The sequence below is a fragment of the Mercenaria mercenaria genome, chromosome 10, assembly GCF_021730395.1.
Source record: "Mercenaria mercenaria strain notata chromosome 10, MADL_Memer_1, whole genome shotgun sequence".
In the NCBI taxonomy this organism is placed as follows: Eukaryota; Metazoa; Mollusca; class Bivalvia; order Venerida; family Veneridae; genus Mercenaria; species Mercenaria mercenaria.
Genome location: NC_069370.1, coordinates 76,708,271 through 76,736,247, shown reverse-complemented (window position 1 = coordinate 76,736,247; position 27,977 = coordinate 76,708,271). Strand labels below are relative to the sequence as shown.

The window sequence follows — 27,977 nt, the reverse complement described above, 5'->3', positions numbered from 1 at the left end:
TTGTAATACCATGAAATAAATGTCCCAGCTTTTGAACAGAATAAAAAGATAGTCTTAATATAGAAGTAGGTTTATATTTTTGGTAAAGTTATTTTGTTTCAGATTGGTTTTGCTCTTTCATCAAAATGATTTTGCTGAAATTATTGTCTGTGTCATTTCCTCAATTAAAAAGATTCTCAATGGCCATATGAAAAATATATTTATAAAACTTGAATATGAATGAAGTCAGAATTTATGAAGATATTGTATTCTTTTGAAAGTATGAAGCAAGGCAGTATCTAATACAGATAGATGGTGTTGTCTATAGTTCTAGAATTCTCAATTTTGACATGACAGGATTATTATATTAAGTTGTATAGAAATAATTGTAATGTAAATAGATAATATATATAAAACATTTCTGTCACTGATTATAGATGTCTTGAAATTAACTGATGATACATGACAGTATTAAGTACAGATAGAGCTGTCTGCATTAAACTTCTCAAAAAGTTCAGGAGAAAAAAAATTCCAGCCAGAAGTAATTACTGTATCAACACTTAAAATTAACAATCAAAGGCAATTAGCAAACTGGTACAAGTAGTTATACAACATAATAAAATGTTTTAATTGATGTTAATCACATACTTAATTGCTTGGAGTCATTGTTACATTTTGTAGACACCTTTTGAAGATGGGTCAATCTCTTGTACAAACACTGTAGGGCTCTATAATTGACAATGTGATAAAGTTAACAACATAATGATTAGTTGTTTGTAACATCACTTTAGGGATACTCAAACATCTCAAGACTTAGGATTATAATTTATTTAGGGGTATATATATTGCATTTTAAATCCCCAAACTTCACACCAATACTACAACTTGTGATATTAGTATTAAAGAGTGTTTTATTGGAAAAGTGCTGATATTTATATTTTGTGAAATAAGAGATTTTAGCTAGTTCATAAAACTGAAATATTTGTAGAGGAGATATATGTGTGTGTGTGTGTGTGTGTGTGTTTGAAAAATAACACATCAAAAATATTTGTCAACATTTTGTGGAATAACAGTTACTTCTTGGAGTTAGTAAACTGTGTAGAAGTGTACATTCTAAGTTGTTTAAGATAAACTGAAAAATGGTGTTCTTGGATGAGCCTGAAGCCTGTATGAGGGTGAGACAACCCGCTACACCAAAGTTGGTGGAACCATTGAATTTATCAAGGGAAAGGGAAGAGAAATCTTCTTGTATGCATGCAAGCAGGCGTTCGTTACTGAAACCATCAAATGTCATGCTTGAGTATGAACCGGGTTCAAAGCCTGAGTATAGGCGTGACCATATAATGCGTCACAGCAGGGTTTCGGAGCGAAGACATAGGGGTCGATACAGGGGTTCAAGCCATGTGTATCAATGGCCTAAAGTGTGTATGATACCAGCCATTCCAGTTCCCGTGCCAGATTTCTGCTTCTTTGATTTTATGTTTGGTGGTACGCTATTTCTTCTCACTTCTTAGTAGTGCTATTTTATGTTCTTTGAATTACTGATTTATTTTTCCAGCAGCCGTATCAATATAGGGGCAATGTCCAGTGATGATAAATATTTTTCCGTAAATTTGATAGTGAAATATTGTGAATAAAAAATTATAAACTGTGCAAAATATTGCAAAATACCCATTGTTATGGCTTTCTTTGTATGTGTGTTATAGCTAGCTTCATACAGTCTAATAACAGTTCTTTCAACATTTTACTTTAGCTATAATTTAGCAATAAAGTTAGAATTCAAATGGAAGAAGCTGAAGAGCACAGCATAAAGCTTAAACGAGAGAAGTGTAGCAGCTAATTTAATAATTCATCATGAAATGATATTTAACGTGTTTGTATATTTTCAGATGTTCCAGCCACAGCTCAGGTCCCACCATTGACCCCGGGCACAACCCAGAAAATGTCTCAGGCCCTCCTGGAAAGCTTCAAAAGCTTTGAGAAAGATCAGCAAAGGCTCAGCATACCGAGAGGTAAGAATTTGTTCAGGAAAAAAATCATTGATTGAAAAATAGTCGCAAGCGCTGAAAAAATTGATAGGACTGAAACAGTTGTTAGCCATACTTGAAAATACAAGACTGAAAATTATAATTAATGCTCACAGTTGGTGCATTGAACGTGAACAGTCTTTAATGTCTGTTAAATACCAGGAATTAACCCCACTTTGTTAAAGAAAAATGTTATGAAAAGAACTTGCATATAATATTGTTCTCCACTGTAAATAGTATGTTTTCAGCAAAAGTTAAAAGAAGAGTTAAGTTAAAAGTTAGGTACTTATAACAATGATTTCACTCTCAAAGATAAAGTTCATCTTGATTTTCAGGTATTTCGACCATTTATTTATTCATAAAAATCTGCTGTGTTTACAGTTACAGTTACTAACATTTCAATGGTAGAAATGTGAAAGCATTTAAGCAGCTATTATATAATTAACTGTACAAAAAGTCAGTGTACTGTCGAATGTTTTGACAATGTATGTGATGGGATTCTCTGTAAAGAAGACAATTACAGTATGACAAATGCTCCCATATTATGCTAATTTACAAGCTAACATTTCACAGTTATTACCATAACCTTTTTGGAAACTGTGATCGCAGGGTAAATGATGATCACAAATTGCAGTAGCGAGTGTTACTGGTAAAAGACATTTAAATATCATCAACAGTTACTATATGCTTTTGTGGATTTTCCCATCCAACTAATCTTCATAGAAATAATAGTGATAATTGAGACACTGAATTTATCCTGATTGAGGTTATTCTGAAAGGTTGGAATGAAAACGATTGGAATCGCTTTTTCTGTATTCTCGCCAACTCGGGGACCGTCAATTCAGAAGGCGTGTTGTTTGTTAATGAATATCTTGGGATTTAATTCAATTTGTTGATTTTTCAATTCAGGTAATCTAGTGAACAGTACTTTGTAATAGAATATGATTAGAAATTCTATACAAAGAGAGGTATTCAAATTTTTGTGGTCAAATTAGGACATAAATACGATGCAGCAATGCCCATTGAGAGTATTATTTGGTTAACGGCTGTTGCGCAATTTGTGGGAAAAGATGATTGTTCATCAAACTCATAAAGATACAGTACCTGAATAGAACGTGAATAGAACAATCTCCCTGAGATTGGATTATTGCTTAGTTGATTATGATATAATGGCTTTTTTGAAATGATACGCTCAGCGAGATTGAAAATGTTGGCAATACCTGCAAATTAAAAGTATTTAGTTACAACCTGCTGTAAAAACGACAAGGGTCTCGTGGGGCTGCTCCACTCTTATCATGTTAATGAGACAGCGGTTTTGATGTAAATGTTCGAAATCATTAAATGGCATCGAATAAATTTGATGAGATTTTTCTTAATTGGGAATGATTTTTATTAGTCCAAGAGGGACAGTCGTGATTGGAGAAATTGAATTTGTAGTTCCTTGTTTAGTTCTCAGTTTGATATTTGTTTCTTTAAAACAAAGTAGCAAAGTAATAAGGTATATTTCAAATGAAGGGTTTCAAAATAAATATTTATTAGTTGAATTGAAATTAAAAGTTTGTTTATGCAATGATTAAATGGGAATTCTGGAATAGTTTTGTAAATATTTCGATTAATTGTTTTTAAATTTCGGATATTTGGACACTGTTATCAGTTTTAGAACTCATTTTGTATGTGTTGAAATTTAAACAATATAATGACAAAACATTGAAAATCAGTGACGTTGAATCAATTATGGAAAAAAAAAACATGGACTGTTTGAATGTATCTGATATTTAACTTGTTACTAAACTTAGAATTGACAGTTTTGAAGTTTACTTCATTAGATTAAGCTGTGGTAAAATTAATAATTTTTTCTCCCTATTTAGACCCAATGCAGTGGAACGAGACACAGGTAGTTCAGTGGTTGAATTGGGCGATACATGAGTTCACCCTAGAGGGTGTCAACATCAGTAACTTTACCGTGCGGGGCAGCGAGCTGTGTAAGATGGAGAAAGAGAAGTTCCTGAAATTGGCGCCTCCTTTCATGGGTGATATTCTCTGGGAGCATCTAGATATACTCCAAAAAGGTGAGCAAATCTCTAGAACTTTGTTAGAAAAAATGTTAATGCATATTTTAATTTAATAGAGATGGTCTTGCTTCAGTTAGTTACATACCTTTTTTTCAAAAGGTTAAAGGTTGTGGTTATGCTTGTAGAACATAAAGTGCCCACTAATGTATGAATAGTGGATTCTTGCAGAGGGCAACATTTTGTTCAAAAATAGTTAGCAATACCATAAGAAAGAAAAAATGTTGGTACCAGTAAATTGTTACAAAGGAAAAAAGTCTGTACCAATACCAGAAGGATAAGATATACCGAAGACTAAATTCACGTGACATGTTGAAAGTGAATCTTTGCTGTTTAAATGTTGCAGTTAATGATTAATGGTGTATACGCAGAATGTTGGAATGTTAACATTCTTGATGACAATGATTACTTGATTTCCACTTGGTAGTTCCTTGTTCATTTATTTTAGGAGCTTTTTTCATGAGAAGTAGTAAATTACACTGTTTTAAAATAATAAATTATGTCGGCGCCGCAGATTGGACACATCACAGACATTTACAGTTATATTGTTGTAATGTTAAATAGTCTTTTGTGTGTGTTCATCCTACTAAATATGCATATACAAGCAGAACTTCATTAGGAAATCTCGTGAAAATGCATGTTAAACTATTATACGCCAGTCAATCTGTCAGTCTGTAGCTATAAAGTGAAGTCTTGCACAAAATGTCAATTATTCATCACTTAACACATACATTTCAACTGCAGTAAAAGACGTTGTGTTTTGACCGTTCATTTAATAATAAAACAAGTCATAAAACTAATTTTCAAAGATTTATTTCCCTGTTGCATAATCTCACTATTCATATCTGTAATTCATTGTGAGACTTGGAGTAAATCTTCTCCCTTTAGCACGGAACACTTCTTTTTTTCCCCCCGATTCATCTTCACAGTTGAAGAATTTCTTAAAATTAATTGAATCTTAGATGTCGTTTGGTGATGTTATTAGCATTTATACAGTTGTATGCAAGAAAAACTGTTATTAAGTGTAACAATGATGTATATTGTACATAATCATATAAACACAAATATTAGCATAATGTCATTACATAATGCAAACAATAATATGTCACTGGTCCGCTTTGAGAATAAATTGCTGACATGAAAATAAACTTTAAAATTTCTCCGTAAGATTGTGTAGCATGTTTTGTCCTCTCTCTTTGTTCGATGAATGTTGGCTGTTTAACATTCTTATCAATTTAATATATATAAATAAAAAGTTACTGCCCTTTAAGATATAATCAGGAGTTAATGCTCTTGTTATCACACTTGAAAAAAAAATCTTTTTCACTTTGTTACTGCAGTCAGTTGCTTAAGAGTAAGATATGACAAAAACTTCAGTTTGAAAAATGATTTCTGTGATCTTTTGAAATAAAAAGTTGGGACTTGAAACGGGGACACATTGGCCGCTATGTGTTCCTGGGCATGTAACGAAATGGCTTTTGAGCATTTAATGTCAAAACTACTTAATTCAAGTGGTGAGGTGAGATGATAATAATTTCAAGTTTTCCATAAAATACCTGCAAAAAATTGTTGTAGATGGTAATATTTTTTTATGTTTTTACTTGTTTTGACTAGGGACTTGTCTCTATTTATGATACAAGTCTTACATAAAAAACCATAAAAATCTTGATGTTAATTAATTAACACATTAATTAAAGACTGACACTGAAGGTAATTTTATTTTTAAAAATTGTGTAAAAGTTTTTTTTATATCGTGTCTTTGTTGTCTCCGGTATGTTTTAAAAAAAGTTTTATGAAGAAAGATAAACAACCATATTTGACTGAATTAGTACAATCATAACATTTCCATTAATACAGAGGCGTTATCAGTCAAACAACTTATTAATAAGGCGTTTAATTTAAAAAAAATGAAAAGATTCTAGTTATCACATTAAAAGATTCATCTGCTGTTGTTAGTGAAATATTACACAGTAATATGGTTAAGGAGAATTTTAAGAGTTAAGTAATAAAAAAAAACATGACAGGTTGTGAAAAATTGTCAGTCTGAACCATAAATAAAAAAAGTCCGCGTTTTTTTTTCCAATTTTCTTTTTTTTTTTACAAAGAAATATAAAAAAAGTTGACTTCATTGAGTGCTTGTGAAGACTTTATTGTGAATTTGGTGAAGATATTTATATATTTAATATCATTTGCTACTAAAACAAGCAGTGATTATTTGTTGAAGGCATGGATGTGTGTCCCTTTGTGTGAATGACTTATGTACTTGAGTGTTAATGTTGTAACACCCCTCATTGTTTTTTGTTGTTTTGTATTTTTGTAGAAGTGGCACAGGATCGCAATTCCCTGTGTAACGCCCCTCCCACGTATAGTGAACCCGTGTGCATGCCAGAATTCACAGTAAATAGTCCTGTTGAAGAACAGCACATGTTTAACCAAGGTATTTGTCTTTCATTTGTGATTTATTTGAATCCTGTCGAGTAAAAAAGTACCGTACTGTTGATGAGTTAGTGATGTTTTATTAGATTCTCTGGCCTGTCGTCCTAAAATATTTCATATCAAATGTTTAAAACAATTTTTTTAAACAAACTTCTTTATTTTATATGAAATAATTTTATAACAGTGAACATTGTATACTGCAGAAAATTTTTCTTTGAACCTGATTGTTGATGCTATAGTATTCTGTCTTATAAGTGGTACTTTTTTGCTTGATGTTGTTTGTAGTTCTGTGATGGTACCATGTTTTAGTTATCATATAATGTATGCTTTTACCATGAATTTGAACTGATAAATGATTGGAATTCATTAACAAAGTCACTATGATGTATAATTTATACTGTATCATAGCTTTTAGTGTAGCTGTAAATTGTTTTATAAATTACTTCACCTGTTTGGTCAGCTAGTTTGGGTATTGTAGTGCACCTAACTGTACACATGTACACACTTTGTTTACGGCTGTATATTTACAATTTTATAAAGATACATAACAGTGTTATGTACATCATAAATACACCCAGAACACTTATCTACCCTTGTATCAGTTGTATATGCACAGTGCAGCATGTAAGAATTAGAATGGAGATTTAAAACCATGATTCAGAGCCAGTCTCAGAATGCTAGCTAGCCATTGGTCAATTTCAGGACAGCTCAGAATCAACCAATCAGACACAAGAGTCCTGATACTGGTATCCAAACTCCAGTATCTTTTTTTATCATGTGTTTCTTAATTCTGAGAGTTTTATTTAGGCAACATCTGATATATTTGTTGTTTTTTTTCTTTAGCAGGATTATTACCAATAAATTAATTATTACTTTTTATCTTCCTTTAGGTTACAACAGCTCCCCAGAACAGATCTCACCTCCTGTACAGACCAGTCAACAACCACCTTTCACAGAAAATAAATGTAAGTTTCCAACAAAACCTGTTTATCCCAACGAGAACCTTACTCTGTCTGATGAAATAGGCCTCTAACTACAGCAAAAACCAAGAGAATAAATTGTCATTCAAATTGTTACAGGTCCAAATGTATAAATGTTGGTATTCCAGAATCTTGTGAAACACGTTGCCTTGTTTTTACCCTTTAATAGGTTATTGATCTTCAAATAATAAATTAAGTAGAACAGAATAACAAATATGATGATTTTGATAATTTGACTGCATTCAGTTCTTAACAGTTCTAATCATAGTACATTTCTTGCATTTCAAACAAAACCATGGCAAATATTTGATTTTTTACCATTTTCATTGTCAGGTCAGTACCAGATCTCAGATTCTATGCAAGCATTGAGTGATGTATCTGGAGGGTATGATGAAAACTACCAAAGCCTGGAAGATATACATGGAGGTTATTATGGTGACCAGAGTCCAACAGAGTTCTATCCCATGATGCAAGAACAGAAATTCCGACCTCCGCCATTAAAGAGTATGTGTAGAGGTAAGACTAGCTATAGCTTACAAACTAGGGCCAAAAAAGTTAATTCTCTAGCTTTGTTTGAAGTATAACATTTTTTATCATTTTTGAATCTTTCATCTTTCAAAAATAATTTGGTAAATATGTTAGAAGATTATATAACCGGGAACTACATGTAGTTCAGGTCTGCTACAAAAGCTTCAAGTTCTTGTAATTTATGTAAACATTGCTGCAACTATCTAATTGGATCACAACTTGTAAGAAAGGGACAAGAAAATTGGTCAAGATTGAAAATGTGTGTATAAGTTTCTTCTCATTTAAGCTAATTAGATAAGAATTATATAATAACTTAATAAAATATGTCTGAAGATAGAGGTTCGTCACAGCACAGACAATTCATTCCTTTTTTATTGCAGGTCAGTACATGCCACCCGAGGCACACTCCCAGCCCCAGACTGAGAGTTACTTTGAACCCCATCATCAGTATCCCCAAATGGTTCCCAGCATTAAGACAGAGATGCCATGGACCCACCACGATTACCCGGGCTGCAGAGACCTCAATGGTACCTGGTCTCCGACCGATCTCAGAACAAATATGTCACGGGCAGGGTACCATCCTCTACACAACCTTGGTGACATGGGACCACAAGGAAATGAAGGAAAGCCTATGATACAGGCAGCAGCATTAGCTGGTTATTCAGGTAGGTCTTGAGAGCAAATTTATTTGTTATGTACCATAATAAAGAGAACAGAGTCTTAAAGAATTTTAATGTAAAATTGTCATTGATAATATTTCTTATAATATCATTTTTAGAACACAGAAAATGAAAAGTCAATGAAATGATTTTACAAAAAAAATTATACACAAAAAGGTATCTTGTATGACATGTAGTGATGCAGAATATTAACAGGCAAAAACACAACATGTCTTGAATATTTGAAACGGATAGAAATTATAAATTTTAGTTTAATATATATTTTTTTTCTTCTCTATTTTAGGTAGTGGACCAATCCAACTATGGCAGTTTTTGTTAGAACAGCTAACAGATAAGTCATGCCAACATTTCATAAGCTGGACAGGTGATGGATGGGAATTTAAACTGTCCGACCCTGACGAGGTAGCACGTAGGTGGGGAATAAGAAAAAATAAACCGAAAATGAATTATGAAAAACTGAGCAGGGGACTCCGTTATTATTACGATAAAAACATTATTCACAAAACAGCGGGAAAACGTTACGTGTACAGATTTGTATGTGATCTCCAAAGTCTGCTGGGATACACGCCAGAGGAATTGTGGGAAGCATGTGATATCAAGCCACAGAAGGACAAAGATGACGAGTGAAAGGTCATGGTTTTAACTAGGGTCATGGACAAAGTTTAGAGTAAAGGTCAATTATGACTGGTAAAGGTCAAAATATGACTGCTTAGAGGCAGTTAGTGCCTTAGTGATTCACGTTCATTATATATGAACAGTAATTAACTGTAGAAAAGGTGAAGTAGGGAAAACCACGAGTGGGTTTGAGAGGAGGTGGAGAAAAGGTCATATAAAAATGGCAGCATCTTACTAACAAATGGTGATCAATTTTTTGTACTGTGTAAAAATTGTTCTGTTTGTAAATTTAGACTTGTAAGGTGTATGTTTAGTCATGTACAGATATAAAAAAATCTGATAAAAGTGAGTAAATTGTCTGAACACACGTGACACAGCGGTAAAGGTCAAATGGGGGTTGACCTTTAATGTTTTAAGTACAGAATGCTGCATTTTTGAGTATTGACTAATTAAAGTGTATTGTAATTTTTTATGATACAAACAAAACATATATTGTGATAAAGTAAATTTTTTGTTACATATATGTATATAATGAAAACATTAACTATTTTTATTATCTCAAGATTTTTTTGTAAATGTTACCTTTTTATACAAGTTTCAAGAGTAGTTGAGCAATGAGTGAATTTCAGCTTTTTTTCACACTGAACTGTACTTTGATATTTAGAACATATAGAACTTATTCAGCATTTGCAAACCTTGTGTATAACAGGAGATTTGAATTTCTTTGAAGTGCAGTAGAGTGCATTCTGATGCTTATTTGAATAGTATGACTTTTTAGTGATTTTCATTTGCTTTTTCTTCTATATTGGACAGAATAAATGCGAAAACCAAAAAATTCACTAAAATAGTCAATTTCAAAAGATTAGAACTTAACCTTGTGTCCCATATTTAGTCCAAAGAGAATAATAGAGATGATAATTTTGTATATAATATGACTTTGAAAACTGTAAGTGCTCTTAAAGAGGGTATATTTTTTCACACAGGAAAAGTGGCATCAGTTTACAAAACTTGATTAATTTGATACTAGTTTATTTGTCATTATGATTATGCATAGAATAAGATGTAAGAGATAATGTATTCATGAATTGTGAAGATTCAGGGCAGTTGGTCATATGTTTAGTAGGATTTTAACTTCATTTCCTCTTACTTGAAAAATAATTCTACTTATCCGAAGTTTATCTGTATTTTATGTCAGTGTGCTTGCATTATTAAATTTGTTCTAGTTTTCCACTTTGATAGTATAAAAAGGACAGCAACAATTTCTTTAGAGATAAAACATTCATTTCTCCATAGTTTAAAAAAAAGAAGTTTGTCTGAGAAAAATTCATTGACTTAAGCATGTTATTAAAAAACAATATTTGCAATATATGAATTAAAAGTTTTTGTTTGAAAACTGTTACCACAATTCTAACAAAATAAGAACCGTTTAGAATCACGGTGTATATCTTAGGATTATTTGGGTGTGCAGTATTTTTTACTCCTATGTTTAATTCATACTGTGTACAAATATTGAATAAAAATGTGCCTTGTAAAAAAAAGTGCTCTAAACTGTTCAGAATGTATTTTTGTTCTCTGACCAGTATTTGTACAGTATTTACACTTATCTTTAATGCAGGATATAGCTTGGGGTTGGATGTTAAAACAAAATTATGCATACATTTAAATTTTATTCTGATGATTTTTTTTTTGAAGATTACGTTGTGATGATTTTATTGAAGGATCTTTGCTTTAACATAAAATTTTCTTAATTGAAAAATTGACTAAATGCACTTGTTGGGTGATCTATAGTCACTTAACTTATTACTTAACATGCAAGAAAGTTTTTATAATAATCAGACATGTTTAAATTTATTGTTTGAAACGGAAATCATGAGTTTTATTTTGGAAAGGTGACGTTTGAAACTAAAGTAAATGCTAAGCTTAACTTAAAGTAATGTAATTGAATTAAGTTTTACTGCAAATGTTAACATAGTTTTACATACATTTTTCTAACTTTATAGTGCTGGTAACCTAAGTTATATCTTGCAGATATTGCTATTTATTTAATGTATATAGTAAGAGCAATGTGTTCATTTTATATGACTTTTCATGTGTTCATTTTGTTACTGCTATGCCCAGAACAACTTACTAAATATAGATGGTAAACTTTTTTAATAGATTGTTATTTTAGTTTTCAGGGATATGTGACAGATGCCTTAAGAACAAACAATTGATATGGTAGCCTTATGATACATGCTATATGATATGTTGGAAAATGGGTTGTTGAACTATTCTTGTTATATTAATATGAAACAAGGCCTTTTGTTTTGATTGTGACAGAACTCTTTTATATACTCACCAGATATCTACATTTTAGTGACTGTGTTCATATACTGTACAAGTGGAAATACGTGCAAATTAAGGATTCTGTTAACCCAAATGCACCTTAAAATATGTTAAAAATTACATTATTGGATTTTTTTTTCTTTTTCTGAAGCTGATTATAGTAGCATTTACATACATTGAATTCAGTTTCATAATGCTGTATTTTGTTCATTCAAATATTTGTGAACCAAAGTGTGATGAAAAATCTCGTACTTTGTACAAATATTTGGTAATTTGCAATGACTTAAAATGTGTTCATAATTTAGCAATCTCATTTCATTATGTGTTGTTCTCTTCTTTTTATTACACTATATTTTGATAGTTTTGTTTGTAAAGATAAATATAATTCATGCCACAAAGAGAAAAATAAATAAATATAAATATTACTTTAGAATTGGTTCATAGTTTTACAGAAAGGGATGGAAAACAAAGATATAGATGTTGCCTTAGAATGTGTTCATAATTTGACAAAGAGTGATGAAAAATTTATATATATTCCAGCATTATGGTCAGTACTTTGGTATAGCCATGAAAAGTCTTTTTACAACTTTTACAGAACACATCAAATGGTAGTTCATTTGGCAACCATTCCGAAAAATAGCTTTGTACCAGTAATGTGCACTTTTATAGATCATTTATGCAAATATTTAGCAGTTAAAGTCTTTAAAGATAAATCTACGTTAAAAAAGTGAAAAAGACCTTAATTAGTAGGCAGAAAAGACAGTATTAAAAATGAGAATGCTGGAATAAGTTTGAAATAGATTTCATAAAATAGTTACTTGCATAAAACATATTTACATGAATTTAATATAGAACAGAGCTATTTTGAAAAAAAAAAAATACCCAGCATTTTTACTTTGTTAAAAATCATGGTGAAATACATGATTTGTACATTTTACATCACCATCTTGTGTTTTCTGTTGTTTTTTTTCTCAGTTTCTTTGTTCAGTTTGCTATATAATTCTTTTTTATTAATTGAGCTTTATTGTTAATTTTTGAAAGTTTAAAGCTTCCCTTTACAATATTATATATGCAAAAAAAAAAACTGTTTGCCATTAGATTTTGTTCATTTCAAGAGATTTCAATATAGATGTGTTCATTTTCCTGATATTCATCATTTTTAAGTCTAGTCTACAATATAAGCATACCATTTTGTGTTCATCTAACTTTCAACAGACTGAAGATTCCCCTTGTAGCTCACTGAGATTACTTCTAAAACATGGGTAACCATTCCATAACAACATTTAAACACTTTTAAATATGATTTAAGTTTCAGCATTTAGTTTAGAAATTTAGTCTAAGGAAATATTTGCTTAAAACAAAAATAATGTTAAAATATAAGTTTTCAAAAAAAAAAATGAATTAAATTAATACTTTGAAAATAAATTAAAGTAAATAAAAATACTTAAGTAAACATATAAAAAAGGGCTTACAAAGGGGATTACTCAAGGCTCTGTTGCTTTAATCATTTCATCATAATACTAAACAAGGCAACATGACACCTCATTATGTTGTTGTTGTTGTTGTTGTCAGACTTGACATAATTACATGAGAATATTACCAATTTCCAATTAGTTATAAACCGAAACTAGTGATATATTTTTTGTATGGTATAAATCTTGTGTAGCATATGTATGTAACAATTTGCTGAAAGCATAAAAACTGTTAAATAAAGAGACTGTACACTTTTCAGTACTTGTTGGAAGTTTTTCTTCTCCTTTTAAGGAGTCTTTTATTACCAACATAATTTTACCCATTCTAGTCACCAGTCATCACCTACGTGCAAAGAAGTGGTTAGCTGCATGAAGAAATAGTTAAAGCCCCTTTGTACTGAGGTAGTGATTTCTTGCCCCAATGTTGAACCACTTTGTGCTAATTGGCCATGTCTTGCCTCAGTGTTGAACCATTGCTGAATTGGCCATGTCTTGCCCCAGTGTTGAACCACTGCTGAATTGGCCATAACTTGACCCAGTGTTGAACTACTTTGTGCTTAGTTGGTCATAACTTGACACTGCTGAACTACTTTGTGCTTATTTGGCCGTAACTTGACCCAGTGCTGAACTACTTTTGCTTTTTTATACGCCCGTTTGAAAAACGGGACGTATTATGGGAACGCCCCTGGCGGGCGGGCGGGCGGGCGGGTTGGCGGGCGGGCGGGCGGGCGGGCGGGCGGCGTCCACAGACCTTGTCCGGAGCATATCTTCTACATGCATGAAGGGATTTTGATGAAACTTGGCACTGTTGTTCACCATCATGAGACGGAGTGTCATGCGCAAGAACCAGGTTCCTAGGTCTAAGGTCAAGGTCACACTTAGAGGTCAAAGGTCAAATTCAAGAATGACTTTGTCCGGAGCATATCTTCTTCATCCATAGAGGGATTTTGATGAAAGTTGGCACAATTGTTCATCATCATGAGAAGGAGTGTCATGCGCAAGAACCAGGTCTCTAGGTCTAAGGTCAAGGTCACACTTGGAGGTCAAAGGATACAAGAATGAAAACTTTGTCCGGAGCATTTCTTCTTCATGCATAGAGGGATTTTGATATAACTTGGCACAAATGTTCACCACCATGAGGCGGAGTGTCATGCGCAAGAACCAGGTCTCTAGGTCTAAGGTCAAGGTCACACTTAGAAGTCAAAGGATACAAGAATGAAAACCTTGTCCGGAGCATTTCTTCTTCATGCTTAGAGGGATTTTGATATAACTTGGCACAAATGTATACCACCACGAGACGTAGTGTCATGCGCAAGAACCAGGTCCCTAGGTCTAAGGTCAAGGTCACACTTAGAGGCCAAAGGTCAGATACAAGAATGACTTTGTCCGAAGCATTTCTTCTTCATGCATGGAGGGATTTTGATGTTACTTGACACAATTATACACCATCATGAGACGAAGTGTCATGCGCAGTTCCCTTCTTTAGAATTACTTCCCTTTGTTGTTACTATAAATAGCTTATATTGTAACTTTTTCATTACTAGTCGTAGGGAAAAATCGAGACCACTTTTCTGTAGTACAACATGCATGCTACATCCAATTTTGAGGTGTATTTTGACCAGTCTCTACCTGGTAAAGATTTTTGTGAGGACTTACAATTTTTTTTTTTTTTTTTTTTTTTTTTTTTTTTTTTTTTTTTTTTAAGATTAACTTCCCTTAGTTGTTACTATAAATAACTTATATTGTAACTTTTTTATAATTGACTGTAGGGAAAAACCAAGACCACTTTTCTGTGGTACAACATAGATGTTACTTTCCAATTTTAGGTGTATTTTAAGGTATCTCTACCTGGTAAGGAGTTTTTTTGTGGACTTAGAAAACAAAACACTTAGTTATTACTAAACAACCACAAAATTAAAATTCCATTTGCAAATACAGGTGCTAGAGTAAAGAAATTTGCTGTGACGGGCGTATATTGTGACATTCTTGCACTCTTGTTGGTCATAACTTGACCCAGTGTTGAATTACTTTGAGCTTAGTTGTATTGAACTACTTCGTGCTTATTTGGTCATAACTTGACCCAGTGCTGAACTGCTTTGTGCTTATTTGGCCATAACTTGACCCAGTGCTGAACTACTTTGTGCTTATTTGGTCATACTTGACCCAGTGTTGAATTACTTTGTGCTTAGTTGTATTGAACTACTTTGTGCTTAGTTGGTCATAACTTGACCCAGTGTTGAACTACTTTGTGCTTACTTGGCCATAACTTGACCAAGTGTTGAACTACTTTGTGCTTAGTTGGTCATAACTTGACCCAGTGTTGAATTACTTTGTGCTTAGTTGTATTGAACTACTTAGTGCTTAGTTGGTCATAACTTGACGCAGTGCTGAACTACTTTGTGCTTACTTGGCCATATCTTGACCATAGTGTTGAGCTACTTAGTGCTTACTTGGCCATAACTTGACCAAGTGTTGAACTACTTTGTGCTTACTTGACCATAACTTGACCAAGTGTTGAACTACGTTGTACTTACTTGGCCATAACTTGACCAAGTGTTGAACTACTTTGTGCTTAGTTGGCCATAACTTGACCAAGTGTTGAGCTACTTTGTTATTAGTTGGTCATAACCTTACCCAGTATTGAACTACTTTGTGCTTAGTTGACCATAACTTGACTGACCCAGTAATGAACTACTTTGTGCTTAGTTGGCTAAAACTTGACCCAGTGTTGAACTGCCTTGTGCTAAGTTGGCCATAACTTGACCAAGTGTTGAACTACTTTGTGCTTAGTTGGCCATAACTTGACCAAGTGTTGATCTACTTTGTGCTTACTTGGCAATAACTTGACCCAGTGTTGAACTACTTTGTGTTTACTTGGCCATAACTTTACCAAGTGTTGAACTACTTTGTGCTTAGTTGGCCATAACTTGACCAAGTGTTGAGCTACTTTGTGATTAGTTGCTCATAACCTTACCCAGTATTGAACTACTTTGTGTTTAGTTGACCATAACTTGACCCAGTAATGAACTACTTTGTGCTTAGTTGGCTAAAACTTGACCCAGTATTGAACTACTTTGTGCTTAGTTGGTCATAACTTGACCAAGTGTTGAACTACTTTGTGCTTAGTTGGCCATAACTTGACCAAGTGTTGAACTACTTTGTGCTAACTTGGCCATAACTTGACCAAGTGTTGAGCTTACTTGACCATAACGTGACCAAGTGTTGAACTACTTTGTGCTTACTTGGCCATAACTTGACCCAGTGTTGAACTACTTTGTGCTTACTTGGCCATAACTTGACCCAGTATTGAAATACTTTGTGCTTACTTGGCCATAACTTGACCCAGTGTTGAACTACTTTGTGCTTACTTGGCCATAACTTGACCAAGTGTTGAACTACTTTGTGCTTAGTTGGCCATAACTTGACCAAGTGTTGAACTACTTTGTGCTAACTTGGCCATAACTTGACCAAGTGTTGAACTACTTTGTGCTTAGTTGGCCATAACTTGACCAAGTGTTGAGCTACTTTGTGATAAGTTGGTCATAGCCCTACCCAGTATTGAACTACTTTGTGCTTAGTTGACCATAACTTGACCCAGTAATGAACTACTTTGTGATTAGTTGGCTATAACTTGACCCAGTAATGACCTACTTTGTGCTTAGTTGGCTATAACTTGACCCAGTATTGAACTACTTTGTGCTAGGTTGGCCATAACTTGACCAAGTGTTGAACTACTTTGTGCTTAGTTGGCCATAACTTGACCAAGTGTTGAGCTACTTTGTGATAAGTTGGTCATAGCCCTACCCAGTATTGAACTACTTTGTGCTTAGTTGACCATAACTTGACCCAGTAATGAACTACTTTGTGATTAGTTGGCTATAACTTGACCCAGTAATGACCTACTTTGTGCTTAGTTGGCTATAACATGACCCAGTATTGAACTACTTTGTGCTAGGTTGGCCATAACTTGACCCAGTGTTGAGCTATTTTGTGATTAGTTGGTCATAACCTTAGCCAGTATTGAACTACTTTGTGCTTAGTTGGCCATAACTTGACCAAGTGTTGAGCTACTTTGTGCTTAGTTGGCCATAACTTGACCCAGTATTGAACTACTTTGTGCTTAGTTGGCCATAACTTGACCAAGTGTTGAGCTACTTTGTGATTAGTTGGTCATAACCTTACCCAGTATTGAACTACTTTGTGCTTAGTTGGCCATAACTTGACCAAGTGTTGAGCTACTTTGTGCTTACTTGGCCATTACTTGACCAAGTGTTGAACTACTTTGTGCTTACTTGGCCATTACTTGACCAAGTGTTGAACTACTTTGTGCTTAGTTGGCCATAACTTGACCCAGTATTGAACTACTTTGTGCTAAGTTGGCCATACCTTGACCCTGTATTGAACTACTTTGTGATGAGTTGGTCATAACCTTACCCAGTATTGAACTACTTTGTGCTTAGTTGACCATAACTTGACCCAGTAATGACCTACTTTGTGCTTAGTTGGCTTTAACTTGACCCAGTATTGAACTACTTTGTGCTAAGTTGGCCATATCTGGACCCAGTGTTGAGCTATTTTGTGATCAGTTAGTCATAACCATACCCAGTGTTGAGCTACTTTGTGCCTAGTTGGCCATAACTTGACCCAGTATTGAACTACTTTGTGCTTAGTTGGCCATAACTTGACCCAGTATTGAACTACTTTGTGCTTAGTTGGCCATACCTTGACCCTGTATTGAACTACTTTGTGATGAGTTGGTCATAACTTTACCCAGTATTGAACTACTTTGTGCTTAGTTGACCATAACTTGACCCAGTAATGACCTACTTTGTGCTTAGTTGGCTTTAACTTGACCCAGTATTGAACTACTTTGTGCTAAGTTGGCCATATCTGGACCCAGTGTTGAGCTATTTTGTGATCAGTTAGTCATAACCATACCCAGTGTTGAGCTACTTTGTGCCTAGTTGGCCATAACTTGACCCAGTATTGAACTACTTTGTGCTTAGTTGGCCATAACTTGACCCAGTATTGAACTACTTTGTGCTAAGTTGGCCATAACTTGACCCAGTATTGAACTACTTTGTGCTTAGTTGGTCATAACTTTACCCAGTATTGAATTACTTTGTGCTTACTTGGCCATAACTTGACCTAGTATTGAACTACTTTGTGATTAGTTGGTCATAACCTTAGCCAGTATTGAACTGCTTTGTGCTTAGTTGGCCATAACTTGACCAAGTGCTGAATTACTTTGTGCTTAGTTGGCCATAACTTGACCCAGTATTGAACTACTTTGTGCTAAGTTGGCCATAACTTGACCCAGTGTTGAACTACTTTGTGCTTAGTTGGCCATAACTTGACCCATTGTTGAACTACTTTGTGCTTAGGTGGCCATACACTACTGGATGCACATACCATTAAATATGGTTTAAAACCCTGTAAAATATCCATTAAAATAGGAAAAACCGTTAATTAACCCCATTAATTCTTGCATCACTTTATTTAACAGGTTTCACAATATTAATGGGTTACATGTTAAAATACCATTAAAACACCCATTTTTAACCATGAATCATGCCATTAAAAATTTACTTTGGTAGCTAAAATAGTTAATGGCTTTGAAAAAATAGTGAAATTCTGTATTTTTTTAATTTAACAGGATTATTCATGGCCCTTAAATTTGATTTAATACCTATTAAATGTTCAGGCTGTGTACGATTTCATTTAAGAGTAAACTTAATGGCCCTTGACAGCAATGTAATGCCCATTAAATCCTAAATTCTGTAAAATGTGATTCGTATATATTTTCTTTTTGGTTTTTGGCTTGCTCTCCTACTGAATGCTTATAATTACAGTCTCATATTGTTCTAAAATGGACTTTAATCACAATAAATACATACTACGCACACATCGTCTATAATATATCATGATGTTATATTTAGTTGCATTGAAGTTATTTCCCCTTGATGCAGTTACGCCATTTTTTTTCAATGTTTGGCAAATTGTGTTCCTACAAAAATCGGATTTATTTCAATGAAAGTCGGATGGAAACGTATTAATTTATTTGATAACATCAATCTACAATATTTTGATAAGGGCAAATACGTATTGATGCATGTCACGTTTTCTGTTCTTTGTTTTTCTTGTCAAAACGATCAGCATTTGTATAAGAAAATGGGTGGGGTAAGGAATTTACATTATAAAATGTTTTCAGACTAGTTTACATTTTCAAATTCTTGAGTAGAAACTAAGGTTTATAGAGAAGTGAACAGTACACATAATTGTGGAGATTTACAGTCTGATTTAAATTCATTTGGGGCATGGGCAGATCAATCGCTTCTTTGTTTCAATGAATCAAAGAGTGTGGTACGCTTAATTTGAGATGGGAGAAGCTACTTTTGATGCAATCCCTCAAACATTTGCTCTTAGCTGTACAGTGCATGCATGTGAGCACAAAATACTGAAGTAGAGCTAAATTGTGATTGCCCATTGTGCGCTGACATTGTCATCAACAGTTGCTTTTTTAATACACCTGATGCCTAATGTCTGTACCAATAAAAACTTCAGAATGTTTGTCAATATTATAATGTTGAATAGAAAAAACTACCCACATGGTCACTTAATCTATTAAACCGGTACCTGTAAACCCTTCTCAGTACAACTCAATACAATACAATATCCATTTATTTTCTCATTTCATATGAACATATGACAGAACATGGATACAATATAACAAATGTTTGTAAGAGGCTGTTACATCACATGTGTTTACATTACAAAATAATAAGAGAAAAAAGAAGAAACAAATATTCTTCTAGCATTTTACAAAACAGTACATATGTATAGATACTATTATATGTGTAGTAATACGTAGTTTAAATCAATACGGCAAATATCAATATGAAGTTGATTATCTTAAGATGTCTGATTCTGAAGGCAAATTTTCTTGGCCCTTAATTTGATATACAATTAAAATATTATAAACCCATTCAAATTGAATCTGACATATTTAATGCGACCATTAATCATTTTTTTAATAATTAATGGCCATTAACAGAGTATTAAAAATTAATGGCCCCATTAGTTCTTACTAATTAATGGGGAATTAATGGGTAATTTTTTAATGGCACATTAATTTCATGCCAATTAAAAATTTTCATGGAGTTTTAAGGAGCCTGTTAACATATTTTAATGGTTTATTTTAAGCAGCTTTTCATGGCCATCAAAGTCATTTTTAATGTATGGCATTAAAACTATGGTCATGAAAATCCCATTAAATAGTAAGAAGTAATGGGTGAATTTTAATGGTGACCTGTTAAAACTCTGTTAAAAACCTTTGAAAAAATTAAGGCCAATTTCATGACCCATTTAATGGCATGTGCATCCAGTAGTGATAACTTGACCCAGTGTCGAACTATTTTGTACTGCATTGGCCATAACCTGATCCAGTGTTGAACTGCTTTGTACTGAGTTGGCCATAACCTGACACAGTGTTGAGCTACTTTGTACTGAGTTGGCCATAACCTGACCCAGTATTTAGCTACTGACCCAGTATTTAGCTACTTTGTACTGAGTTTGCCATAACCTGACCCAGTGTTAAGCTACTTTGTACTGAGTTGGTCATAACGTGACCCAGTTTTGAATTACTTTGTGCTTAGTTGGCCATAGCTTGACCCAGTGTTGAACTACTTTGTAATTAGTTGGTCATAACTTGACCCAGTGTTGACCTACTTTTTAATGAGGTGACCATAACTTGACCCAATGTTGAACTACTTTGTGCTTAGTTGGCCATGTCTTGACCCAGTGTTGAATTACTTTGTGATTAGCTGGCCATATCTTGCCCCAGAGTTGAACTACTTTGTGATAAGTTGGCCAGGACTTGACCCAGTGTTGAAATACTTTTTAATGAGTTGAACATAACTTGACCCAGTGTTGAATTACTTTGTGATTAGTTGGCCATGACTTGCCCGAGAGTTGAACTACTTTGTGATTAGTTGGCCATGACTTGACCCAGTGTTGAAATATTTTTTAATGAGTTGAACATGACTTGACCCAGTGTTGAACTACTTTGTGCTTAGTTGGCCATAACATGACAATGTGTTTAACTACTTTGTAATGAGTTGACCATAACTTGACGCAGTGTTGAATTACTTTGTAATGAGTTGGCCATAACTTGACCCAGTGTTGAACTACTTTGTGATTAGTTGGCCATAACTTGACCCAGTGTTGAACTACTTTTTAATGAGTTGACCATAACTTGACCCAGTGTTGAACTATTTTGTGCTTAGTTGGTCATAACTTGACCCAGTGTTGAATTACTTTGTGATTAGTTGGCCATAACTTGACCCAGTGTTGAACTACTTTGTGCTTAGTTGGCCATAACTTGACCAAGTGTCGAACTACTTTGTGCTTAGTTGGCCATAACTTGACACTGTGTTGAACTACTTTGTAATGAGTTGACCATAACTTGACCCAGTGTTGAACTACTTTGTACTGAGTTGGCGCTTTCGTGCAAGTGTTTAACCACTTTGTGCTAATTGGCAATGTCTTGCCCCAGTGTTGAACCACTGCTGAATTAGCCATAATGTGACACAGTGTTGAACTACTTTGTACTTAGTTGGCGCTGTCATGCAAGCGTTGAACCACTTTGTGCACAGGTGGCAATGTCTTGCCAATGTTCAAGTTGGCGATGTCTCTTGCCAGTGTTGAACCACAATGTGCTGAATTAGCGGTGTCTTGCCGATGTTGAACCACATTGTAACGAGTTGGCGATGTCTTGCAGCGGTACTGAACCACATTGTGCAGAGCTGGCAATATCTTGCCATGCAATATCTTGCCAGTGTTGAACCGCTTAGTACTGATTTGATGATGTCTTGCCCTAGTGTTGTGTCGAACCACTTTGTGCTGAAGTAGCGATGTCTTGCCTGTGTTGAACTCTACAGAGGAAACTATCCCTTCGGCCTTAACAATATGCTATTGAATAGATATTGAAAGGTATAGTCAACCATGTACAAATACTTGTCACACGTTTTATGCCTCCTTCGAAGAAGAGGGGGTACACTTTGCTCACTGTCGGTCTATCTGCCAGCCAGTCGGTCGGTACACTATTTGGTTTCAGATCAATAACTTTCTCAATGCTCAAACTTTATAGGATGATTTCCTGTGGCCTGTAGATGAACCGTATTGTTTTCAGGGGGCAGTGCGTTATATGTCAAGGTCAAAGTGACCGTAAGACTGAAAACAGTTTCCACTTAATAACTACAGACCGCTTCGGCCTAAAGAGTCAAACTTCATAGGATGAGTGCCTGTAGCCATTACATGACCCCTATTGTTTCTAGGGCAGTAGGTAACATGTCAAGGCCACAGTGACATTGAGACTTAAACTGATTTCCACTCAATAACTAAAGAACGCTTCGGCCTAAATAAAACAAACTGTGGTAAGTAGAAGACCCCTATTGGTTTAGCGGTCAGCAGATCACAGGCCAAATTGAAAATGACATCAAGACTGAAGATGGTTTCTGCTCAGTAGCTAAAGAACGTTTTGGTCTACATGTATGATTGCCTATGTTCAATGGATGACCTCTATATGCAGGTCAGTTCACGGTGACCCCGGACTGAGAACGCTTTCCAATCAATAACAAAAGAATATAATGTGTATGATTGTCTGTGGTCAGTAGATGACTTCTGTTGTTTTTGGGGTAGCAGGTCATAGGTCATAGTGACCTATAGACGATTAAGGTAAAGCCCTATGGCCGTAAATCTTCTTAGGATTGTTGCCTATAGTCAGTAGATGACCCCGATGTTTATTAGGTTCAAAGTCACACCATACAAAATTACATACCCTCTTGCACTCGGTAGGCCATTATGAGGGAAATGTGTATTTGTCAAACAACTCTCAATTGTTATTTTTTTTTTAAAATGTAAGTTGCACCAACACTGTTGGGCAAAAAACAAATGAAAAGAAAATTACTTCGTTACCACAACCATTCTACTATAGACTATATCAGACCAAGGATCTACGTTGTCAGAATATCTTATACAAACATGTACATGTATGTAAATGCGATTGATACGCACTACAGTCTTGTAGTAGTCTCGTAGTGTGAGGGTGAGCTGGTAATGGAAATAAAATTTTGCACGTGTTTATAATCAATGTTATGTGCACTTGACCTGTTTGTCAATCAAAATTTTACATAATTTTATGCTTAAAAATGTCAAAACTCTGGATCCTATCCCTTACTTGGCACGGGTCTTCATGCGAGAAAGCCACCCATCTTGCATGCGGAAACGCAGGTGCATGTCCGTGCTTCAGGTAGTGTCCAGAGTTTGCATATTCTAGCCATTAGATCTGGAAAGTAGTAATAGACAAACACTATTTATACAATCCACTTTCACAATGCATATGCAGAAAATTATCTAAAATCAGCAGAAAATGGACTCATCTTAACATTTTGCAGCAGAATTTTATATGAAAGATCCTTCTGACAGACTCATTCAAAAGGAACTGAATTTGCAGGTCTACAATAAATTTATCATAGTGATCGCTGACTTCTTGTCGGTACCAAGGGGCATGGCATAATAGATCAATTCCGTTGATACTATTTCTAGAATAATCATAAAAATATAATTTTGTGACATATCAGTGAAGAGTAGAGCGAATGTATTACTAAATACTAGTACGTATGGCATTTTCAGTTTGTCATTTTAGTTGCAAAATATCGGTTTCAGAACACTAAATTTGGAGGCGGAAATGGGAATGTTGCACACCTAGTGAGACCTGTCCCGTATTTTCTTGCATGCCAGACAGGATTTTACCATGTTTTGCCGCTGCTAGAAAATTTCTTTTGACTTCCTCCACGTGGTTTAAGGCACAGGTGGCAATAACGTACCTAGGATACAGTATGGGTCCATGAGCCATATGCACTTAAATTTACTACAATTATAATGTTTTCTTAGGAAAAAATGACAAAAAGCCATTTTGAAAAAACTTTTGCTCCTGTGACAATGAGCCATGAGAAAGGTGATCAAGAACAGTTTGACATGTGCATTGCTTCCAGGTCCGTATTTTTTTTTCAAAACAATATTTTCTTATCAATTGTTGGCCGCCTTTTCGGCAAAAGATTAATCTTTCAGAAAAACCTTATTTTAAAACCCAGTTCCGAACCGTTTACACATCACGAGCTAGCAACGGCTTACAAAACGATAGTGATTTCTCCACCCGAATAAATCCCACACATTTTTCGCATCGAAGTATCCCCCCTAAAACACATCAAGCACACAGTGCGAGTTTAAAATAATGATATAACCGTTCATAACAGACTAAACACAAACTAACAAGACCGAAAACTAGGTTCAATCCTACTTTGTTACTTACAAATTCGCTATTTAACATTAACAAGAACGTTTTCATTGGCGGTGACAGTTTACGTATTTCAAACGTAGCGATAAAATCCAAAGAGTATCCGAATATAAACAAGCAGCGATGGCTCACGAGGATTATTTACCAAATTCAAATAAATAACAACTGGTAAATAATTAAGTAGAATTGAACCTTATTTTTAGTCTTGTGAGTTTACATTTAGCATATTTTGACTGCTTGTAGTACTACTTTTAACTGACATGGTGTACTTGATTTGTTTTAGTGGGGAGACTTCGGTGCGAAAAATGTGTGGGATTTATTCGGGTGGAGAAATCACTATCGTTTCGTACGCCGTTGCTCGCTCGTAATGCGTAAACGGTTTGGAACTGGGTTTTGAAGTAAGGTTTTTCTGAAAGATTATTCTTTTGCCGAAAAGGCGGCTAATCATTGATAAGGAAATATTGTTTTGAAAAAAAAATACGGACTTGGAAGCAATGCACATGTCAAACTGTTCTTGATCACCTTTCTCATGGGTCATTGTCACAGGAGCAAAATTTTTTTTCAAAATGGCTTTTTGTCATTTTTTTCCTAAGAAAACATTATAATTGTAGTAAATTTAAATGCATATGGCTCATGGACCCATACTGTATCCTAGGTACGTTACTGCCACCTGTGGTTTAAGGTGACTCGCGTGCTGCAATTTATGAATGGATGCGTAAATTCATATGCGGCTACCATAATAAAATAGTGCTCAAAAGAAATGCATTCGTTTTACTTCATTCTTTTATTAGTTAAAGAATACGGCATACAAGAAAAAAGATCTATCACTAGTTGAAAGTGTGGATAGAAATACATGTGTCTGGCTCTTGGATAACAATTTTGCGATGACTTGGCAAAGCCCCGTTACCGTCTAACAGTTGTCCTCGAGCCGCACCTTCAACCAGTGGAAGGTTCTTATAACATGCACTGACTGGCCTAAAACGTATTCATATTTTTATAGCACGAGACTAAACGTAAACAACTGTGGTGACAAAAGTGTCTCATGTCTCTAATGAAGCCGCCTGGTTACAATAAGAATTTCGCCCTTGCCAATTTGATGTCCTACACTAAGTTTGGTAGACTCTTTTGTAAAAAATCCCTAATTGTACTTAATCAACATCTTCATTTTGCCCTCCATGTTACAGTTCACTTTTTATGTTATATAATCTAGCAATTTAGTACAGTTTTATAAGAAAGGTCTGAAGGGTTTGCAGTAAAATTTACATACTTGCTATCTATATGTCTGATCATATAATGTATAATTTACAGAATTTGCATCTTATTGTAAATTCAGATGAACTAGATCCATTACGCCGTACACATGAAATATATATCAGGAAAATTGTAATATATAATATATGCAAAATACAATATAGGTGTATAATATAGCAGATTCTATTTTTTGAAGATATTAAAAATTTCATTGTAATAATTTTTTTATAACCTTGTCAGAAATTATACAATTTTACAAGCGTATCAAATATTGCAATCTGAAAATGAAGCCGTTATGGGGTAAATAGCTATGGTTAAATTAAAGATGATATACGTCTCTCGTGCCATAAAACATACGTACCTCAAACTTTTGCATTTATAATTTGTTTGAAATATACACTTTACCAGCTGTTGAAATATGCTTTTTTATATGTATTTATATTACAAAGTATGCATTTAAAACCTATTGCTTTTTTCATGCTTAAATGTCCAAGTTGCTACAATTGTCATTTTTCTCCCTTGTCCGTCCGACGTCCGTCGTCTGTCAACGCTTCTTAAACAGTCTTCGTTAAACCGAAAGTGTACATCTCGCACAAGTTCAATACAGGCAAAGCTTGTTCAAACACACTGGATTTATGATCCTTTAATTAGTCAAAGCCCAAATTTTCTCCGTTGTTGATGAAATAGAGTAACGTAACGAAACGAGTCATGTAACGTAAGCAGACTATAAATGCGTAGAAAATGCTGGGTAAATTTGATATTTTGCACTATGATCGTAAAAACATTAGAGTCAAAACCCTACCAAAGACGTGAACAGTAGCTCCCTTGCTTGGCGCTCGGCAATAAAAAGGGATACTGGCCTCTCATCTGTAATACCATCGTGGCGATGGATTCCATCAGGAATGAGGTGTCGAAGTGATTAATATAAGTTGTAGAACTTGCTTCACAATCGACCTAAAATTAATTCTGTATAAACTAAAACCCTTGAATTAGTCAAAAATGAAATATTTCACTTTGTTAAATTATTCAAAAATGCAAATATATCAAAACAATGGGTAATGTTATGTTTGTAATAACTAGAAATGAGAAAAATCGTTTAAAACCTTCATTACATACTTATTGATGTTGTTGATTTGTGAGCCCTGGTTATTGATATCTAAAACACGCTTACTGTTTCCAAGAACAACAGAATGGGAATTAAAGTGCGACCTTTAAGTTTAAGCAAGGAAGCTGGGTGACATCGGTTTGTTGAGGTAAACATTTGTGTAAAATATTTCAAAATCCCTCAAGGAATAACAAAGTCATGCTCCGGTCAAAGACTATTGCTTTTTCAACCTATGGTATACCGTGAAGATATTTGACAATTGGCCTATCCATATAGACGTTACGAGTCCGGACACAAAATAGTTGAGCAGTGCATCTTTTTACTATGGGAATGACTGCTGGCTAAAATACTCTTGAATGCCTAGATACTGCACTTTAGAAACACAGGCTCATGAGCAAAAATATATATTCTTGTAAAACAACATTTCTGGAAGTAGTACTTCGAATATTGTCGGGAGACATTTCGAACTTTTATGCAGACACTGTAAAGTATTGCGCATTGCATCAGGTTGTCGTGAACATGACTGCTGGCAAAGCAATAATATGTTTGACTGCTTAAATACTGCAGTTTTGTAACATTGTTTTATGAATTCAGGAGCAAAAATGTTTTTTTTTTATGAAAATAGTATTTTTAAAAAATTACAAAACATACACCAAAAATGTCCTTAATTTGCATATATCATTGAAACAACAGGCAGCCACTGAAATGCCTTGCATCAAAATGTAATTCTTTTGGTTATAATAGTGTTTCAACACTATGGAAAACATTGAATATGCATTTGATATTTATAGTACATGTATTTTTATCGTTTCTTTCTTCACCGTCGTGACCGAGTGTTTCATCATCATAGATTCTTTCACCTAAGTCTGCCTAATTAAAAAAACACCTGAAGTGCTTGCTACCAAAATCTTCTACACGATTGATTGATGCTAAGATGTATTTTGATAAGTTACTTACTAGTACTATATGAGTTTCAAACCAAAGGTGAAATCTGCATTTTTGGCGATTTTAATGGTCGCTGTGGTGATTTAGCAGATTTTATAGAGGGAATTGATGATTTGCCTTCAACAGATGTTATTGATTATACATCCAATAGCTATGGAGAGTTAGGCCTACTTTTAAACTTTTTAACTGATGTAAATTTTGTAATGTTG

General features: G+C 34.3%; 1 protein-coding gene across 4 annotated transcripts in view; it reads left to right on the top strand.

Annotated features, from left to right (window-relative positions):
* The window catches only part of LOC123561085 (protein C-ets-1-like), a 94,312-nt gene extending 80,942 nt beyond the window's left edge, over positions 1 to 13,370 (top strand). For 3 of the 4 annotated variants that reach the window (XM_053516546.1, XM_053516547.1, XM_053516548.1), the window contains 7 exons: positions 1,869 to 1,991; positions 3,875 to 4,075; positions 6,396 to 6,512; positions 7,402 to 7,476; positions 7,825 to 8,007; positions 8,400 to 8,688; positions 8,987 to 13,370. In XM_053516546.1, the coding sequence (XP_053372521.1) occupies positions 1,869 to 1,991; positions 3,875 to 4,075; positions 6,396 to 6,512; positions 7,402 to 7,476; positions 7,825 to 8,007; positions 8,400 to 8,688; positions 8,987 to 9,326 (1,328 nt within the window). In that variant the 3' untranslated portion in view covers positions 9,327 to 13,370. Of the gene's footprint in view, positions 1 to 991; positions 1,468 to 1,868; positions 1,992 to 3,874; positions 4,076 to 6,395; positions 6,513 to 7,401; positions 7,477 to 7,824; positions 8,008 to 8,399; positions 8,689 to 8,986 lie in introns of those variants that run through there. The other variant, XM_053516545.1, reaches the window with a different exon arrangement.
* The last annotated feature ends 14,607 nt before the right edge of the window (positions 13,371 to 27,977 follow it).